Source organism: Eleginops maclovinus, chromosome 3, assembly GCF_036324505.1.
Source record: "Eleginops maclovinus isolate JMC-PN-2008 ecotype Puerto Natales chromosome 3, JC_Emac_rtc_rv5, whole genome shotgun sequence".
In the NCBI taxonomy this organism is placed as follows: domain Eukaryota; kingdom Metazoa; phylum Chordata; class Actinopteri; order Perciformes; family Eleginopidae; genus Eleginops; species Eleginops maclovinus.
Genome location: NC_086351.1, coordinates 3899855 through 3916969, shown reverse-complemented (window position 1 = coordinate 3916969; position 17115 = coordinate 3899855). Strand labels below are relative to the sequence as shown.

Genomic DNA, 17115 nt, shown 5'->3' with positions numbered 1-17115 from the left:
CCGCTTCCTCCAACCCCCCCACATCTTTTTCTGTCCATGCTGATTTTCCCAATCCCTCTCTTCTGTCTCTATTTTTAAACCAGATTAGCAGCGTCGAAGGCATGAGAGGTTTATTCTCCCTCACTCATTACCTGGCTGCCGATTCTCAAAGTCTGCTAATCCCATAACGCTGCGACGTCACAGATCACTGCTAGTTTACAGAGAAGCAGCACAGTGAAGCGTGAGAACCATTTCCATTAATTCAACTCTATTTGATCCTAAAGTTAAACTTATTGAATCCTAATGTCTCCTCTTCTTTGTGGCTGAGTAAATTCCAGTAATGGAAAGCCTATAGATACATTTACTAAAGTATTTACTCAAGCACATTTTAGACACTTGTGCTTTAATTGTATTTTCTTTTAATGCCACATAAGATTTTTCTTAATGGTCAAATATTGTACTTTTTACTGCAACGCCTTTATAACACCTTTATAAGTATAGGATGTGAATACTTCCTCCAACAGTGGTGAATCCCTACCATTCCAAACACTCTCACGGTCAATACACACAGAGCCAGAGTTACGCCTTCTGCTCAACCCCCAGATCATATTCATCGATCCAGACGATTATGTACAGGCACCTTAATGTACATTGCAAAGTCAGCACACTGCAGCTCAACACAAATCAGAAGAAAATGCATGAATAAGTAATCATGTTCATAGAAGCCACCTTTAACAGCAGGTGCAGAGTGAAAGTCAGAGTTGCCATATTGTTTAGAGCTGGGAGTTTTCAGTGCAGCACGAGCTGACCTTGCTTGAGTTTTGTCTTGAATGGCCTTCTGTTGCAAAATGCATAATGTAAGCAGTAAAGCCCCTACACAGTCAGTTCTTCTTCGAATCCCCATCTACCTGTGTGATCAGACTGCAGAGTCATGGTGGGCCTCACCTTCCTCTGCAGTGGAGGAGAGTCTGCACCAGGCCTGGTTTATTTTGGACACTGCTGCACTCAATATGGATAAGCTGCAAGTGATTTAAACATGTGAGTAACTGGTGCAGGGTGGGATTCATGCAATCCTTATATTCTGCATCTTTAAAGCTGCACATTTTAGCTCCTTTCATACAGCTGGAAATTAATCACGCTGATCTAAAAATGGTCCCGTTCTCGTGCCAGTAGTCTTTTTCCAAGGACTGCGAGTGCTGGATTGGAGGAAATGCATCTTAAGATAGAAAAAGATGAGTCAGACATGAGGGGAGGAAGCAGAGAACAAGTCTTCTGTATGGGGTGTGCTAAAGCCTCTTGCAGTTAGAGCCCTCACATGGACATCTGTAGGTACTGCAGTTGCAGCAACCACAATCTTGTGCGTACACACACTTTACAAATGACTGATAAATGCAGAGAAGTGAACTGCTCACTCATTGTTAAAGCACTCACAATTTAGGATATATTCTGCATTATATGAGCATATGTTAGTCAGAAGTGTGACTCATTTTTCTCTAAACCCTCCCTTTACTTTGAGTCCACACTGCAACCACATGGAGAAATGCTGGAATTACAAGTGAGGGGAAAAATACCTGCAGCTGCAAATAAAGATGTAGTAAATGGATCAAGCCAGGATCACAATCTAAATGTTTATTAAAATCAATCAGCTGTCACGATGACATTCAAAATATAATCCATAAAGAGCACAATAGATTAAAAGCAAAATCATTCAGTAAGACAGAAGTTCTTCAAAACACTATTTGATACAAAAACAAAAATAAACTGGTTGGCACCAACACAGCAAGACACCTTTGGGTTTTTAATGGAGTAGAAACAAATGAGGATTAAGTATTACTGACCTGTTGAACACTTGACCCTGATAATGGACGGACATATCAGTATAGCAGGATCTGTGTCAACCTCAATTTGAACTCCATAAAAAACATTTAATCTTCAACTGCAGACGAACAGTTACACAGTTTATGGACGTAATCCAGATTTATTCGAATCCATCCAAGCATGCTGAAGTGAAATATTAAAAGAAATAGGCACAAAAGTAAAGTAACAGATATCCCCGAAAATCGGCGTTGATGCAACTCATTGATGAGCAACTATGGCTTTAAGGAAGGAAGGATGCAGGTAAAAAAAAGAAAGAAACAGGTGTTTCAAGTTAAATCATTCCTAGCTCTTCTGAGCTTGTGACACAAGGAGGGCAAAGGCCAGATGAAGTGAATCCAAACTATACAAATCAAGCATTTCCACAAATATAGGCTCTTGCTGCTGCAGTTAGCCCCCCACACTGCAGTTTACACCCCGATGTATTCACGGTCTGTGAGTCTGGTCTCGGCGCTGCCTGATTAACTGAAGCTAATAGCTTCTCCACGGGGCGCCTGCTTTACACCGACTCCATGCCAGCTGGGTTTGTAAACCAACCACAGCAGACAGATAGGACCAGACGGAGGCAACACGGTATACCCTCCCACGTGCTTCTGCTCACCAAGCCATGCAAGCAACCATAATGTATGTGTTTGGTCCACAACCAAATTGACAATTACTCAAACAATGCAACAGTGTATGTAACATTTGTTGTGGTATTGACATTTGTCTTTGATGCAGCGACATTTTAAAAGAAACATTTACATCTTGCTGACTCAAACTGGGTTTTAAAGTTGGTCAAATTCATAAAAGCAGCACCTGATTATCTCACAGTACTGGTAGCCTGACCACAGATAAATAGTCTTAGACAAAATTGCAAAACATAACCAAGGTTCTGCAGCACAGGATTGAAAAAAATTGGTCAGTAAAGGAGCAACACACAACCTGATTATCTCATATTACTGGTAACCTGACCACAGATAAATATCCTTAGATGCTAAACATATCCCTGTCTCTACAGCACAGTATTGAAAATTCAGAAACTTATTCACATTCACACGTCTTCACATGTTGCTGTTCACAGAGCTCGAGCTATCTGTTCTCTTATGTAAGCCTGCAGAGATGTTCACAGTCTCACACTCACACATATTTACACAAACACACACACACACACACACACCTCCTCTGTGTCTCCTCACACAAACATAGCGGAGGACACAAAGCTCTCCCCGCGGTTGACATTGGGGCCCTGATGATAGTCCTGGGGGTCGCTGTCTGTGCGCATGTAAGGAGGCGGGACCTCGTTGTTTCCCGGGTCATCCCAGCCAGAGGGGGCAGCAGAGTGATAGTGCTCTCTCACGTCTTCAACGTCGTTGTCGTGGTAGGCATCCAGGTCCTTCCAGACACAAGGCAACAGAAAATCATCCTTCATGTATTATATCAAGGTCAATTAGTTATTACATTTCATTTCATTTGGCTGAAAGTTATGAATACTTTGGGGTTTTATATCAGAAAAACTGAGTCACATCCCAATGGTTTTAGATTAGACAGACATTATAAATAATCACATTTCTCACTGTTAATGTCATTTTCTAAATGTCCTTACTTTCCTGTATGTTTATATTTCTTGTTAACATTATCTTCTATATTTTTAGTGGAAAAATTGTTGCATTTTTTCTTGTTTTGTACAAATGAATTCCTCTTACGGTATTTATGTTTGCATCATATAAACCAAAGCAGATTCCTTGTATGTGAAATCCTACATGGCAATAAACTGCATTCTGATTCTGGTATTTATTACATTCATGTCTTATATAAATGTTAACAGTTTTACCTTTTGCCTACATTTCTATTTTTATATACTGTATTTTAATCCCTGCAGTTTTATTCGCCCGTTTTCTTTGTCTCCTATTCCCTTTGCTGCTATGACACCTGAATGTCCCTATTGGGATTAATTAGGATTTATTTTATCTTATCTGGATCACAATTTATTTTGCAGCCAGGGTTTTATCTGTTTCTGAAAGGCTAGATGATACAGCAGTTTTCTCTCAATTAAAATACTTATATGCACAAATTGTTTAATGTGCCCCTTGTTTGATTAGGTAAATGAAACCTAAAAGAAGATCAACCTGGTACAGTATTGACCTGCATGACTCCCTCCTCACACTCTGGGAAATCTAATAAGAGAAGCACTGTTGTTGCGTCCTCCTTCAGCCGTGTCCTCCGGCTAATCAGCGTATTTCTAACACTGCTGCAGCTGTGCAGTGACACACACCATTACCCAGAGATTTCTCAGCCTCCAGTCAGCAGTGTCTGAAATTAGCCTGTTTCCAGACATCTGATTCACTAAATGACCATTCCGTATTGATGATGTGAGATACTCTTCAGTGACACAATGAGATCGAAGCTCATCCAGAGTTCTGCTACTTTCATTTCTAGGCGCGTATTAAATCATAAAAAGAGAATACTATCTTAATTTAACATGGATTCACAAACTGACAGCACTGTAAATGAATGAAAGACTTTGTTTTCTTGATGTTGTTTACTTTTCATTAACGGGGCCCTGTTATGCTTTATCCTGTAGTGTGTTTTATAGGTTTTTGTGCATGTAAATGGACTGCAAAGGCTAAAACCCATGTGTTCCCTCCAGAGGGAGTTTATCTCCCACACACTCCCCCCCCCCCCCCACCTCCATTGGACTCCTTTGTTTACTTCTGTAACATAGTGACATCACCATGTATCACTGGCGCTTCTATTGGCTAGCGCGACAACACATTGTACGTGATCAGCTAAGGGGCGGGACATCTCTAAGCAGTTGACCACTCACAACAGAGCTAACCAATCACAGCAGGCTGGGCTCTGGTTTCAGACAGAGGGTGAAAAGAGGAGCAGCAGCACAGGCAGAATGAGAACAATAACAAGCTTTTTGAACATCAAAGCATGGAGACATGTCCCAGGAGAGACACTTAGTACTAATATGAACCTACAAATCAGCGTAATAGGGCCCCTTTAAACCTTTCAAACCTCAGCCCCACTGTCTCCTTTCAAAAAGGTTAAAATGGAGTCAAATGTTTCCACATTGTGCAAAGTGTTAATTAAACACTGCATAATATTCGAGGTCTGAAATGTTTGTAAAGATAATCAAAAGTGTTTTCTCTCCCTGTGTGACATTTCTCCAGTTTGACACAAAGTTAAGCTGCACACTAAATTGATGGAAGTTTGAGGGAGTTTCATTTTATAACTAAATTAAATAAAAAATAAAAACATGCACAGAATGCATTCTCAAATTTATAGAAAAATATAATGAATAATGCATATTTGAGAAACAGTTTTAGAGTTCGTGCCACCTCTGCATTTCTAAACAACACATTCCCTTACCGTGACTGGCTCAGCACTCAGGTTAGTGTAGTACTGGTCCTGCAGCGGTCTATCCTCAGCCACCGGGACATGACTTACGTTTATATGCTGAGGACACACACATCAGACAGGAATATTTTAATCTAATCTGTATTTGTTGGATGTAGATCAACCTACTGGGCCGGGACTCACTGTGCTGGCCGAGCTGGTGGTCTTCTTGGGGGGAGGGGGCTTGTACTTAGGTGGACCACTGAAACACAAACACAGATCTGTCTGGTGAATCAAAAATTATGACACATGCAGCGTGGTGATTCATATGATGAAACCAATATGGCGGATAACACACAAGCAGCCAGGCAATGAGGGAAAGCTAAATGAATGGCAGTCGTTGGCTCAGATACTCACTCTCCGCAGAGTTTGCCGTTATGGTGTTTGCGGTACATCGCTATGGCTGTTCCAATGATGGCCAGGAGAACTATAACTCCAATGATGGCACCTATGATGCTCCCGGTAGTAGCACCTTTCCCTGGAAGACGAGTTACTGGAAAATCAGATAAGGAGCAGAGAGAAAAATCCCATTAGACTGGATCTGGTTACATGGAGAAGAGGAGGTTGTGTGGCACAGACATGACACCTGGAAGCTGCTTGACATCCTCCTGTATCCATCTTTTTCATATATAACCATATTATTATTATACATAATATTGTATTCTGTTGGTCGATTCTGCACACACATAATCTGTTCCACATCCTGATCTGGTAGAGGAAGCCCTTCCAATTTTATATGTGAGATTTCTTCAATATCTTAACCCATAAAAGATAGTTTTGTTCGGGAGTCTTTCCCTAAATTAAAGGAAGAGAAAGTCTTAAAGGACGCATGGCATCATGGCTGTACAGATTGTAAACCCCCTTAGACAGATTTTTGATTAGTGATATTGAGGCTTGATAAATGAAAAATGACCTTAGTCGTGAACTCCCTACCCTTGTCCATTCCATAACACTTTATATTTTAGATATCAATTAACATAATGCTTACCAAGCTTTCGGCCGCATGAACCCCAAAATAAAACGATTTCTTGTAGCACCTTATTACTCGTTGTATATGTCAATACGTAATGAGCCATTCAGAGTATTATATTTACCTCACCTTTAAAAGCTAGAGTCATTGACACTTTCTGGAAGATAAATAAACCTGACATGCCTGTCTCTTAAATATGAAGCGAATGCCAGCATACTGTTAGCTTAGCTAGCAAAGACTGGAAACAGATGGGATTGTTAGCCTGGCTGTGCCCACTGATAACGGAATCCACCTACAAGCTCCAATAAAAAAATGGATTGAAAAAACAACATATGTTTTGAGGGGGTTTTTATGTGTCCGGCTGTTTTTTTTGGATGGGATCAGCTGCTTCCTGCAGGCTGTGTTTGTTGCCAGGCAACAGGTGAGAACCAATAAACATGATATGAGACAGCGGTATATATCCAAGGGTAAACATCCTCCCAAAATGATTATTGTAAAGAGGAGAAGGCTGTGGGGTGTGGATGTCTTCTTCTTACTCATTGTTCAATGTATGACAGACTGGCCTTCTCCCAGTATAAGAAGACAAATTCATTGATTGCAGATTCTTTTTCAGTTCTTCACAACAATATCTACAACAGTTTTTGCCCCTTTTACTTCAAATTATCCACTGAGAGACTTGCTCAGACAGTCATAAAAGCAAAGGGTTTTTTGCTTTCTAGGTTCACTCTGTTACGAATAATCGATCCTAACATCAAGACTACTTGTACAAGTTGAAGGTGACATTAGTGAATACTGTGTGGACATTTAACCAATGTATTATTTAATATAGGACCCACTCCAAGACAGAATGACCCATCTCAACGGGCTGAAACTTAAAGAAATACTTTAGCAAACATCATGTGTTCCCAAAGCACCTCAATACTCAACTCAAAGTCAGGGAAAGTAAGTGAAAAACTTTGTTGTGAAGCAGGAATATGTTTCATCATCTGTTCCATTTCGTAATCCTCCAGCTGCTTAGATTTATCTTGTGCCTTGCCCCCCCAGTCTGGAAATCAGTGATTCAACAATCCTTAACGAGAAGTCATATTGAGCAAGACCACGTGTACTGTAATATACATGAAGTTACTCCACACCGCCAGACCTTTCACTGAGGTAAAAAGAGACTTAGCAATGAGGATGAGTGTATAAATGTGTGTGTGTGTGTGTGTGTGTGTGTGTGTGTGTGTGTGTGTGTGTGTGTGTGTGTGTGAGTGACACTGTGCTGGTGAGGTACAGAGAGGGTTTTGATTAGAGAGTTGAATCACATGGGTGATTAAGACGAACCAGAGGAATCATGCAGTGGTTCCACTAATGAACCATGACCATACTGAACATGAACTGACACACACACACACACACACACACACACACACACACACACACACACACACACACACACACACACACACACACACACACACACACACACACACACACCACACACACACACACACACACACACACACACACACACACACACACACACACACACACACACACACACACACAGTATGTTTGCTGAAGGTGCAACCCGGCTCATTATCCCACACCCCCCCCCAGATCCCAGGGGATTATGCTAATGAGGGTTGTTAAAGGGCAGAGGATCTGAAGCCCGGTTGATGAGAACAAACCCTGGTCGTAGTAATTGGAGGGGTCATGATTGAATGTTGTTACTCCACTAATTATAATTCTCCTCCAACAATAGACTACTTTGAATGTGTCCTAAAAATAATTCTCATTCTTCGGCGCAAACAAAAGTCGTTACAGCGGAGAAGTTTGTCTTTTACTGCTGACCGGCGTTGCACACTAACTCTTTCTTTTATGCTTCTTATTGTGCTTTTAAAGCCCATGTTTGAAAGGGGTTGCTGTGAACCATCCACACAATGGACTCTATACAACATTTAATTTGAAGGGAAAGCAGGGAAATCAAAGACATGACATTTAAAAAAGGAATCAAAGTGGATCCGAACCTTGGATATTAAAAGCACCTTAATCTGCCGAGCCACAACAATAAGCTGCACAACTGTTTGGCAATCAAACAAAAGGGTTCCCTGGATATGAAAATGGAAAATCTTATTTTGATGGGGTGAACCGAGTTAATTATGTTGTGTGTATTTATTCAGCGGGGTACAAATACTTTTTCCGTTGTTTTTCCCCCAGCGCAGAACCAACATGCTGTGCCCTCAATGCATCTAAAGTAGTTCTCTGCTTCTGGAGGGACACAAACTGCCACAGCACTTTAACATAGAGAGGAGTATTTGTTTTATTTATGCATTTTATTCTTTAGACACAAAAATAAAACATGCATTCTACTTTTGTTTTAAGTAGGCTACCTATCTCGGTACCTTAGTCAGTAAGACAGTTTTGTATTACCTAGATTTGACACAAAAAATGCAAAAATGCCGATCTCTTTTTTAATGTTTCTATTATATTGCAAATGTTATCATATATATTTGGTAGATTTCAGATAAAGGAGACTAAAAATGCATTAAAATACATTTTGATTACATTTCCCAAGGGAGGTTGTAAGTAGAAATGGGTGATAAATATTATTTCTGCGATAGAGACTAGTTGTTTTTCTCTGATATTGATTAGGGTTATATGATATTACAAACATATTCCTCTTTTTAATGGTTGCATTACAGTTAGATAACACACTTATCTTTACTAAATATAGGAAACAGGGATCCCAATAATAAAGAATTATAGGAAAAAGGGCTGCAACTTACTTATGCAATTATTTAAATCTATATGTCAGAAAAAGGTGAGAAATGGCGGTCAGTGTGTCCCAAAGTCCAAAATGCCGACAGCAAATGTCACCAAGTAAAACATTAATTTCGGTCAGAGAGATATAAACCACCCAGAAAATATTTACACCAAGGGAAGCTGGAGTCAGAGGACTTTGCCTTTGTTTTTCTCAAGCAAATTACTCAGTTAATTAAAAATAGTGGGCAATTAATTTAATATCAGCGCTACGATTGTGTTATAAAGTGAGGAGGACAAGCAGAGCCTGTTATGTCTTGGAGGACACTCGGGCTAGGCTGCAGGAAAGGAAAGTATTAATGCGACAGTCTGAATTTTAAAAAGATGTCCAACCCCAAAAAAAAACCCATTTTAGTTTCAGCTCAGATCATAAAACTCAGAATTGTGAACTTTAAAATGAACAATACTGAATAATTAGTCCGATTTTTTTTTTACTGTCAGGAAGGAGAGTGGAGAACATTTCACTCTGGCATTTTCTGAGTCACGCTGCTTCCCTGGAGGGAGTAATTCTATTAAGTAATTTAATGGGCATGGATGGATGGTTTGCTGAAAAAAATAAACCCTACATAAGAATAAATCAGAGTGTGTGTCTTCCCAAAAGCTCAGTAGCAGAGACAGACTGAATGGGAAGCACTTGCAGGCATTTAGGCCTCTATTAAGATTTCCAACTGGAATCTGCACATCACAACTAATCACATACTCCGAGTGTATGTAGGGAAGCCGATCTTCCACATGGGGGTGCTGTGTCGCTTTAAACCCAAACTCTGAGCAGCTATTGGGAAATTTCAACCTCACCCTGATACCTGCCTGCTCCTTTCAGTGTTTTTGTATTCCCGCTTCCTCATTCTAGTGCCGTGTCTGTTTATCGTCACACTGCTCCCTCCTCCATTTTGGCTCCAGGGATTTTTTTTTTTTTTTCAAACTCTATAGGAGGCCACCCCCTCCCCTGCATCGCCCCCTTTTATCTCCCAGGCGTCATTATCCAACCAAAGTCATTTTCACTGAGCAGGTTTCAGGTAGAAAGCGACTCCTTCCTCTCCGATAACCTCAGATAGAGAGTAGAGTGAGCTGCAGGAAAAAAAGAGGCCAATTTTAAGGATTTGAGGTGCGGTGAATGGCTCGACTGGAGAGCGTGCCCTCTGTGTTGGCCCTGGACACCAGCCATGTCTTGCACTAATGAAACATCCCAGACTGAGAGGGAGAGAGAGAGGGAGTGTGTGTGTGTGTGTGTGTACTGTAAGTCTGCTAGGCACGTTTTAATCCCTGCAGCTCTTTGCCAAGGACATACAACCACTTCCCCACACATACAGAATACATTTAGGCCACATAAACACCAAATACATGCATACACACATTGTATTAAGAAGCAGCCGGCATCCTCGGGCGTATCCTCATCATTCAGTCTGACATATTTACACAAACACAGTCTGCAGCATGCCCTTTGCCCTGCTGCCTGTCCTTACCAGACAAACAACACATGCATACACAAAGACATATCTACATACATATTTAAACACAGAAACAGACAAGTTTGCACACAAAATAACTCCAAATCTAACTATATTTTTCTGAACTGTGAGTCACATTCCGTTAAAGGTCAGCAACATGTCTGAGAGCGGATCAATGCAGGGTCACGCAGTCAGATGCATGTCTATGCTTCCTATATGTGAGCCCTCCATTGCTCACCCTTGCCTGCCTGGCCGAGCTAGTCAACCGTAGGCCAGCACTCTCCCACGGGGCACGGAGGAGGGGGAGGATGGAGTGGGAGTGAAGGCAGAGGAGATGAGCCTGGATGGTTGGCTGAGACTGTCTGAAATTACGACACACCCACTTCGGCGAATTGGAAATACCACCCGAATCTCTGGAGCTTTCGGATGCATGGAAGAAAAAACAGCAAGTTCTGCACCCGGTGGCGAGAAATTTTCACCTTTTATTCTCTTCATTTCTGTCTCAAAATACCTTTAAGAAGGGGGGGGGGGGAGAGACAGATCAGCTCTCCTAGAAAAACTTACTGCACATGAGTCATTGACTGTAAAGCTGACATGAGGACTCAGGAAAAGAGGATCCGTGGAGAGATGAGTCAAGAAGAGATGACAGAGTCCAAACAGTGAAGTTCTGGAGAGTGACAGTGAGGAGGAAGGAGGTGAGAAGAGAGGAATGGAATGGAATGAGGGAAAGATCAAGAGGAGCCAAGTGAAATGGAGGCTGTGATTAAGACGCTGGCTGCAGATAAGTAGAGGGATTTCCCGGCTGCTGCCTTCAACTGGCTGATCACACACTTAGGGGATGAAGGAGAAGACAAAGATCTCACATCCCTCTCTTTTCCTCTCAATCCCTTGTTCTCTCTTCCTGTGTGTTTACGCCTCTCCCTGAAGGGATTAAGGTTAACATGCCGGCCTATACTCAGCATCCCCGCACATGCCGGGCTTTCGCTGCATTTATCTCTGCCTCCTCCCATCCATCCATCTCTCCTTCGCTTCCCATCATCCCCCTTTTCCTCTCATCCCCCTTCTACCGCTGTGTGTTATTTGGGATTTGCTTGTTTGGCTCTGTAATACGACAACACAAATCTGCAGCGTCTCCCTCTGCATCTCTTATCTCCTGTGCCTAACGAGTAGAGATAAGCCTGTTTTTATTACCCTCCCTGACCTCTTCGGAAAATACTTGAGCACACACAGGTACACACACGCCACGCAAACACACACTAACACAGGTTTTTACTTGCAACTAGTCCAACCTCACAATCAGAAATGTTATTCTCTTCCGGAGTTATGTAGAGGAGAATACGTTGAAATATATATGTAGTTGGTTTAAGAGATTAGCAGACCACAGAAGGAAAAAAACAATTATAGAGTAGCCGGACATCAAATTCATTCCTCATGGATTAGCTTGACTTTGTAAAAAGGGACACTTATCATAATAAATATCTAAAGCATGATGCATCCTGTTGGCTCACAGGGTCGTATATCCTCGGCCACGGGGATTGCCCCGAATATTTCTGCGTGACATCCTCCCCTCTTCTCCTCTCACATGTCTTTTAAAGTCCCCTTCCAGTGTGGCTTTTATTTTAAGTACAAAATGTCTGTTTAGTTATATAAAATCCACAGCATTTGATCTCTCCACCACCATTAAAATCTTTGAAGGCACTTTTTCTTGTCTTGATTTTGGATTCCCTTTTAATTAACTAAGTTTTCCTTGCTGCATATTTGAGATGTCGTAGCAAAGGCTTGCAAAGTTTAAACATAACGAGACAAACTGGTCTTATCTGAACCTTACGAACTCCGCTGAGACACCAGCTACAGAACAAACACACACGGCTACCCCGGCCACTGCAGAGTGCCTGGAGATGAGATTAGGACCGAATGAATTGATGGCCTCTGAAAGAGATTAAGATAAAGACCAGTACATGTAATCTCATTGCTCACTAAGAGAAAAGAGGAATTGTAACCTTTAGATCCAGAGGTTAACTTAGTAAAACACACACCCTATCCATCTTTTGAAGCGTTCACTGTAGTTAAGCTGTGCGCACACCTGCCTGACGTCTCTGGTCATACAGTAACCCAATAATCAACAGAGAGGAGGGAGACAAAAACAAGACGAGGGGAGGAAAAGAGGGAAATCAGTAAGTAGTAAAAATAGCTTTTGGCTTCTCTGCCAGGGTACCTACTGTACATGAGCTGCGGGCCTGCACACACACACACACACACACACACACACACTTAAATGATTCACAATCAATGCAAGTGCTACAGAGTGGAGTGCAGCAGCTACCTCTGACATTAATTTCATGGCAGTTGAAGACCTGCTACTCCCACTACCACAATCACCATCGCCATCACTGTCATTTACTATTCAGCTGCACTCATGAGGCCATTACAATTCATTTCAGCGTGAAACAAATCACAGCAAATTGATTGCTCTCGTCCGGACAACACGACGAGTGGAGCAACACCGAGAGGACAGTCTCCACTGGTCTGACGGAAGGAAACGTACTGAGTGAACTTGTGTGTGTGTGTGTATGTGTGTGTGTGTGTGTGTGTGTGTGTGTGAGAGGCTGTTTCCAGGGTTTTTGGGTTGAGCAGATGAGTGATGCAGGTGGTTTTTTTTTATCTACTTCGACTTCAAAACTCAACCTTGTGCCTTTCAACTGTCTGAGAATTTAATTTAGGTCACTGGCACTATGTCTTAACTCGGTGAGTGTGAGACATTTTAAAAAGCTGTATGGTGGAAATGTGAAAACTCTGTATGGTGTGTGTGTGTGTGTGTGTGTGTGTCCCTCTCTGGGGAGACAGTGTGTTCCCTGCCACAGTGCATCAAAGCACACTCAGTTGCCTTGGGAGGAGGCAGGAACTCACTCTCTCTCTCTCCATCTCCATCTCTCCCCCCCTACCCATGCCTCCATCATTCCATCATCCCCCTCCATTTTTCTCTCTCTCTCTCTCTCTGACAAGGTCGCCGTTCGCCTCTTGCTGTCTGCCCGTCAATATTTACAGTCCACTTTTCACTGGCACGTAGGTGGCCGGCTGCAGCCAGCGGAGAAAGCGAGGTTGCATTAGCCAAATGTAGCTTTGCACTCAGGACATGAACGATCTGCTGTACGACACGCAGCACTCTCTCAGTCTCTCTCACACAGGGAGGGAAAGGGTGGGAGGTAACAGGTAGTGCGGGATACTTATCAAAAGAGTAACAAGTGCTCAGAAAAGCACGGGTCAGATCGACAGCACATCCACGGGAGTGCATTTCATGTCTAAAGCCATTTTAGCACTTTTAAATATCAAACACATTAAGCTGATTGTGATACAAAACAGCACGCTCTCGAAATGTAAAGTGCTGGTATTAAAATTCTACATTTGGTATATTTAATATACTGATTATTTCATGACTGCACTCAAGCATAATTCTGACATAACAGAGTAATTGATATAAGAAACTTATTTTTGACTCTGTGCTTATACATACAAAAATACCCCTAGAAATGAATTTAAATGGTATAAGCTTTCATATAAAAAAGGTAAACTAAAGGAATGTCTGCATAAAAGTAGTAAAATACCTCTATTATTACAATTCTAATCATCCTTTGGAGCTGGAAGATATTGTTAAAAGCATTAACACAATAATGCGTTGCCAATAATAACAACAAAGGTGCCTACTCTAGATCATGAATTGCAAAATTGGTTTAAAAATCTCCATTTTTAAAGTTACACTGTAAACACATGAACAAAATGTTAGAAAAAAGATGGATATCAGTCTCAAATATCTCCGTTAATAATGGAACAAGAGCAGGTTAGCGATTTTAGCATAGCAGAGCAGAGCATAGCATAGAATAGCAGAGCATAGCATAGTAGAGCATAGCATAGCATAGCTTAGCAGAGCATAGAATAGCATAGCATAGCATAGCATAGAATAGCATAGCATAGCATAGCAGAGCAGAGCAGAGCAGAGCATAACATAGCAGAGCACAGCACAGCATAACATAGCATAGCATAGCATAGCACAGCATAGCATAGCATAGCATAGCATAGCATAGCAGATCATAGCATAGCATAGGATAGCAGAGCATAGCAGAGCATAGCATAGCAGAGCATAGCATAGCATAGGAGAGCAGAGCATAGCAGAGCATAGCATAGCAGAGCATAGCATAGCGAGCGGAAAACAGCTACCCTGCTTCTGCGTGAAAGTAAACAACCTGACGGGACAAAAGGAGAATAATTATGATAAGAAGAATACAAATGAACGTCTGCATGTGTGTCCCTGAAGATACGTCATTGTTTTATGCGCCACCTGCCTCGAGAAAATACAATAAGTGAATGCATGATAAAGATTTAATTATCAAAACAGTAACTAACCCTTGATCCATGTCTTATACCATGCTGCGTTGGGTCATTATTATTTGAGGGATCTAGCCTCGAAAGTCCTTGAAAGGTCTTTGAATTTGCTGTAAAGGTTGTGGGAACCCTGTCTATGATAAGATAAGAAATTCTCCAGCTCCACACGAAGCGTATAGACCTGAAATCTGTTTGATCTCCTCTTCCAAGTCCCTGTATGAAAGACGAAAATTACATTTCCCCAAATGTCAGACTGTTCCTCTAAGACTGAAAGAGAGAAATTCAAAGGGCTTTTCAAATAGCAGCAGGTGTCCTACATTTCCCAACAAGCGTAGCACACGAGAAAATGTGTTTGTATGTAAACCTGGAAACAATCTAGTCGTTATGAGAATCTCTTGGATAAAATGACTGATTATAATTAAAATGAGGAACCAGCAGCGAACAAACCCTCCCAGGAGAATTACTGTACTTCACAGATGTTGTAATCTGAGAACATCCTGCCATTTGTTGTACCTCACAATGCCTTTAGGCCTCCCATCCGTCTTATCGCCCTGCTTTTTCCTGCTCGCCTTACCCCCCACCTCACCCCCGCCTCATGCGCTCCTCCTCTACCAGTGTCGCAGTGGCCTCGAGGCCAGGCAGTCAGGAGCAGCTGGTATGTTTACCTGCCCTCCTAACCACTGCTAACCTCTGGCTAGAAGGGACTTTCACCTCATTACCTCACCACTCAGCCACACACAAACAAGCTCCGCTATCCTCTTAGATTTCTCCCCCACTGTAACAGCCTCCGTGTACTCCATCCTTTCTGCAGGCGGCTGTGCAGAAATGTTGGAAGAGGGGGGAAAAAATAACATCTAGGACTTGCATTCTTCCCCCTTTTTTTTCCAAAGCGTGGAGAGTGAGTTTGTTCATGTCTCTCAACGCTTGCGAACATGAGAGTACTCTTCATGTCGCCCTCCTATCTAGTTCCTCACAAAGACTCCCAAAAAGGAGACAGAGATGGTGAAGGACGGTAGAGAGAGTAGAACATATAGGAAGGAACATAGAACTGAGAGAATAGAAGATTCACGCTGGAGGCTGGAAGAGTAGAATATGTGGAGGTGGGAAATGAATCACAGTGAAAGAGCATGGGTGGTACAGTTCCACATGTACCGCTCTTTGAGCTTAATGCCATGAAACTAATAATGCTTGTGCGAAATTTGTTTTTTTCTCTGTTGGTTTAATGATTTTCTTTCAAGGCTTGTTTACCGGTTTTGTACCTGTTGTATTGTTGACCACAAAGCAGGCAGCCTAAAGAGCCTTCCACGAGTCCTGAGAGTGCCATCGCAATAATAGGCCTCATCTCTCCCTCAAACTGCCTCTCATCAGCTCCTGATTAATGACACACAGTCGTAATGGCCTTGCATGCTCTCCACATTCATTCACTTTACTCCTCATCCCGTGCCCCTGGAGAGAAAACCCACAACAATGCGAGCTGTCGAGACACCCAAGAACTACGCTCTCGCCAAACTCGAATTCAAACCCTCATTAAGAAAGACGTTTCCTCCATTGCCATTCAGTTATGCATTGCATCGGGGAGCGGGTGGACAGAAACAATAGAATATAGGAGAGACGGGAAGGTGGAGAAGAAAGCATTCAGTGTTTAATTTATCTTCATGGGAGTAAAGAATGGTTTCATCAGCGTTTAAATGCGGTTGATTGGCTGCTTGGCAAGAGCGCTGGTGATTTATGCCCTGGTTAAAAAAAAGGATGCAACCTCTATTCTGGCACAAGATGTACGCACACACTACACACACTCACTGCACTTCAAATCCATCTGTGCCTCTGGATACAAATCTGTTGGGGAAAAAAAGACTGTTGTTGAAATGTGTGTAGAAGTTCATCACGGTGTCTGTTGTACAGCTCTGTCAACAAATCATCACACAGTTTCTGACTGCCTGGTGCGTTTAAAGAACAACAACACACACACAAACACACACACACACACACACACACACACACACACACACACACACACACACACACACACACACGTGTTAAGACCTTCAGATAAACACAAAACCACACTGATGTCAGCATCCACACTGACACGCTTTGTAATGCAATGGCATGGATGCAAACATTATGGACACGCTTCAACCTTCGCATGACACGGATGAAAGATATCAAACTGCCGTACATACATCAAACGACATTACGCCAAGTAGCCACCGCTAAAAGCCCGCCCGGCATCAATAATGAACAAATCTACATTTCTCCGCTTGTGCGTGCTGTGTATCG

The 17115-nt window shown here is 42.1% G+C and overlaps 1 protein-coding gene across 1 annotated transcript in view; it reads right to left on the bottom strand.

The window, feature by feature from the left end:
* Nucleotides 1-1593: 1593 nt before the first annotated feature.
* The window catches only part of si:ch73-22o12.1 (nectin-2), a 78810-nt gene continuing 63288 nt past the window's right edge, over nt 1594-17115 (bottom strand). The window contains exons 7-10 of the mRNA XM_063878321.1: nt 5596-5731; nt 5383-5440; nt 5212-5298; nt 1594-3229 (exon numbers count right to left, since the gene is read on the bottom strand). Coding sequence (XP_063734391.1) covers nt 3029-3229; nt 5212-5298; nt 5383-5440; nt 5596-5731 — 482 coding nt within the window. The 3' untranslated portion in view covers nt 1594-3028. The remainder of the gene's footprint in view (nt 3230-5211; nt 5299-5382; nt 5441-5595; nt 5732-17115) is intronic.